The sequence below is a fragment of the Hydractinia symbiolongicarpus genome, chromosome 11, assembly GCF_029227915.1.
Source record: "Hydractinia symbiolongicarpus strain clone_291-10 chromosome 11, HSymV2.1, whole genome shotgun sequence".
In the NCBI taxonomy this organism is placed as follows: domain Eukaryota; kingdom Metazoa; phylum Cnidaria; class Hydrozoa; order Anthoathecata; family Hydractiniidae; genus Hydractinia; species Hydractinia symbiolongicarpus.
Window position 1 is genome coordinate 25,947,505 of NC_079885.1, and position 4,436 is coordinate 25,951,940.

At 33.8% G+C, this 4,436-nt stretch overlaps 1 protein-coding gene across 1 annotated transcript; it reads left to right on the forward strand.

Moving 5' to 3' along the window:
* Window positions 1-958: 958 nt before the first annotated feature.
* Window positions 959-3,420, forward strand: LOC130613619 (lactoperoxidase-like). Its single transcript, XM_057434937.1, has 5 exons — window positions 959-1,031; window positions 1,147-1,320; window positions 1,515-1,737; window positions 1,829-2,049; window positions 2,252-3,420. The coding sequence occupies exons 1-5, from the start codon at window positions 959-961 to the stop codon at window positions 3,352-3,354; spliced, it is 1,794 nt and encodes a 597-aa protein (XP_057290920.1). The 3' UTR covers window positions 3,355-3,420.
* Window positions 3,421-4,436: the final 1,016 nt, after the last annotated feature.

Sequence of the window (4,436 nt, forward strand, 5' to 3'; positions counted from 1 at the left end):
GATATTCTAGTACCTACCAAATAGTTCACGACTAGTAATATTAAATAGTATTAAATAGTTTACGACTTTCCTAGTTGCCATTACTTTCACGTATAAAATAATATAGGAAGCCCTTTAAGAGAATAACAAAACATGAGATAGTAAAGGAAAAAAGAACGCATGAAAAATATACTTAAGTATATGTAACACCTGAGACTACTGAATGAGAGAAGTAGTACGACAATTGTGAGCTATATAATTCAATTTTCTAATAGCAATATACTAGAGTTATCATGATTAAATAGTGTCATAGTTTAAGCACAAACGTCCTTTTTATGCCTCCCTTGAATTAATCATTCAGATCAATTCACTTTTATCAAAACTACCCTTGTAAATCCAAGGAAGATTGTTGTGAATGAACTTAACAATATAATCAATATTCTTGTGTTGTTATAACGAACAGAGAGTCATTAAGTCAAAGTCTCAGAGTATTAAGATTGTTATCTTTCTAAATTAAATTGTTATTAGGTAATATTTAATACATTATATGAAAAAATAAAAAAATAAAAAAGGCAAAATGAGTCCACATACCATAACATATCATATTTGAAAGAAATATACAAAACGTTGAAGACTGTTAAACAAGGGAAAATTGTCTCTGATTAACGCGACGTATTAAAGTCAAAAAAACTAGACTTAGACTCTCTGTAAGGACTTTAAAGCGTCACTTTCCATTACTTGTGCGTCACCTATCAAAACAACAAGAGAATCAAGCGTCCTGGAAACTCTCAGTACGCCAACATCCTGAAAAAATGACAAAGCAGTTGGTGAAATTGGATTAAAGAGCCAATGGAAATTGTTGACAGGAAATCGGACTTGTATAAATAGAGCTTCCATAACGTACTTCACATCACAGAGTTATCAGTGCAATTAAGAATTAAGTGAAGTCAGTTAGAAAAGCACAAGAAGCCAACCAAAAATGGTGCTGTTAACTTCGTTAACATCTTTGGTGGTGCTATCACTGCTGCTTATGCATGTTGCCGCAAACTTCGGTAAGTATTTTGAATATTTGATCATAAAGAACAAAAGTCAATATCATGTAAATTGTTAAACGTTTAAAAATATTATGCAGTTTCTCTAAAAATAATATGCGTTGATTTTTCTTAGGGACGTTTACAAGTCCAGGAAATACACTTTCAAATTGTAGACCTGCAATTTCAAATCGATACTGTGATTTCTACAGCCGATTAAATTCAGCATTTCGTACAGTTGATGGAACTTGCAATAACCTTTTCAAGACAACGCAAGGTGCTGCTAACACACCATTAGCTCGACTTCTGCGTAAGTACTAAACAAAAAATAGTAACCTTAAGTATACAATGTACTGTACACAAATTTAGTTACATGAAGTACACAATAATCATTTTGTCCACATTCTTAAGTAACTTGTTACTAATGGCAAAATATGCAAACTATATCTGTATTAAATTTAAAATGTTTTCCTAACAGTAAAATATATATCAATTGCATTTTAGCCGCTGATTACGTTGACTCGGCTAATCTTGACACACCACGGGGATTTCCAGGAACATTCCCTTCTGTTCCTACGCCTCACGAAGTCTCCGAAGCTGTATTTTCTGTACAAATCCGTAACAGGCAAAGTGCAAGAGGACTCTCTGCAATGTTTATGGCGTTTGGACAGTTTCTTGATCATGATATTGGATATACAACACATCCAACTTGTGATGTATCAGCAGGGTAGGTTTAATCATTACGTTTCTCAATAACAAATAGCAAAAATTATAATTATCAGAAAATTTAATTTTGATCCTTTTTTCTTTTATTTTAGATGTGGTTCTCTGAGTGCCTTCACTTATCCATGCTTTCCACTTCAATTCAAACGAAATGGAGCTGCGTGTTCTTCACTTGCAAGATCGTTTCCTGTGTGTCAATCTCCATTTAGACCAAGAAGTACACGGGAACAGATAAACATAATATCTTCTCACATTGACCTATCTCAAGTTTATAGCAACGATTTGAAAGTTCACAAACAATTAAGAAGATTAGATGGTAAGTCTCTTGTAATTTGTCATTAAGACTTTCTATGTTAAAATACGTTAAAAAGGAACTTGAATGAGCATACAAAAGAATCTCATTAATCATTTTCTAATGCAACTTCTTACATCAATTTTCCTTGTTAAGTAATGTGAAATAAATTTATATTAATGCTTGTTCCATATAAAAGTAAATTTATTTTTTCTCATTTCTGAAGGATCTGGATTACTCAGAGTAACCTCGACAAATTTAATGCCAATACGATTGCCAGCAACAGATCCAGAATGTGGGAACCCAGGTGGTTGTTCTTTGGTGGGAGACGATAGAGGTGACGAGAATATTGTTCTCCACTCTCTTCACACAATCTTTGTCCGAAATCACAACTACATTGTTAAACAGCTTAAAAAGCTGACAAGATCTTGGAGTGAAACATTTCTTTTCGAAACAGCAAGAAAAATCAACATTGCAATTTGTCAACGTATCGTTTACAATGAATTCTTACCAAGTCTTGTCGATTTAAACACTTACAGTGGATACAACCAATATACTGATCCTAGTATTCTTAACGTATTCTCCACAGCAGCTTTCAGATTTGGTCACAGTTTGGTACCAAACGCCTGGGCCCAACTTAACAATAACTTTGACAAGGCTTTTGACGACATTTCTCTTCAAGCTTCATTTGAAAATACTGTTCCTATTCGACAACGTGGCATCGAATCAACAACCTTTGGCTTACTGGCTAATCAATCACAACCAGTAGATACAAGTTTCGCCTTTGGCATCGTAAGAAGACTATTTGTTCCTTTGGGAGAAAATAGGCGAGAAGATCTAACAGCTTTGAACATACAGAGGGGACGGGATCATGGATTACAGACATATGGGGCTTGGAGAAGAAGATGTAACCTACCAGCAATCAGTTCATTTTCCCAATTGGTAGGTACTATGCCGTCAAACGTGGTATTGAATTTCCAGAAAGTATACGGCAATCCTAATGATATCGACATATTTGCTGCTGGTATTGCAGAGAACCCAACAAATGGAAAAATGCTTGGTCCCACATTTCAATGTATCCAGAAAATCCAATTCGAGCGATTTAGAGATGGTGATCGATTTTGGTATGAAAATCCAGGTGTGTTCACTTCTGCTCAATTGAGAGAAATTAGGAAGGTGACCTTGTCAAAGGTTTTATGCAATACACTAAATGGAATTGTGTCCATCCAACCATGGGCGCTACAAGCTGTTACTTCTTCCACAGTGCGAAAAACATGTGGTAGTATACCAGATATGGATGTTTCCCCTTGGTTATATTCTAGTTACTAACAATAATAATTAATAATTTATTCCCTAATTTATTTTATTTTGTTATGTTTTGTGATAATTTGTTATATTTTATGGTCGGTATTTCTCAAGGTGAATCTGTATTATGTTATAAATTAAAAAACGTGCAAAAGCTGTGTCAGGAAACGTGTGCAAATACAAATCAAAATTCCCATATTACTTTTTTCCCTTGATTTCTTTCCATGTTTATTGTTAAATGATATGCTATTCCAATATTTTTTTGCCAAGAAAAGCCCTAGCTTCATTCCTGCGTTATTGTCAGAGCTACTTTGTGCAAATAATGCCTATTAAATGCCTATGTAGTTTATCGTTGTATGTTACGATCTTATCACAATATTAGTCTTGAACGTATAGAAGGAATACACTCAGCGCATCTCAACGCTCTATATATTCTAATATTATATGTATGACAATCCTGACTGAAAGTTGTTAGTGCCATACCAACAATTAGACTCAAATTTTATGAGAAGCTTTCATTTTTTTTTAAAAAGTTTTAAATGATTAATCCGGATTATCAACTAGCCTATTAATTTTTAAAAACCTCCAGACATCCAAATTTAATGAGAAGTAAAATGTCGTGGTATACAATAAATAATATTGTTTACTTTTTACTTGTAATTTGTAAATTTGTAAACTTTTTTTGATCATGGAAGTTTGGTGACCTGTTGAAGAAATGAATTTTCTGCATCCGGCGGTCATTAATTTCGTCTTTAAAAGTTGTTGTCTGTAAAACATTTTAACCGACGAATTATGTCATCAATTACAATACCAATAGCGTCTTTGTATATCATATCTGACGCTGGTTCGTCATAAACATTTCAATTACGGGGTTTCATTTTTCTATTGCGTCCATAGCTTCAACGTTGATGTCCAAAATTCGGATTTTTTCGACGCATTTCGTGCAAAATTCCATATTTTTGAGGTTAAGAAAAACTTTCTTGAGGGACAAAATTTGTCAGGTAAAAGTATTCGTCGGCCAAAAATATCCGCTATTCTTTATTTTCGCCGGTTAAAATTTTGTCACTTGCCAAAACTTTGTCCCCTTTAACCGACGGATTTCTCAC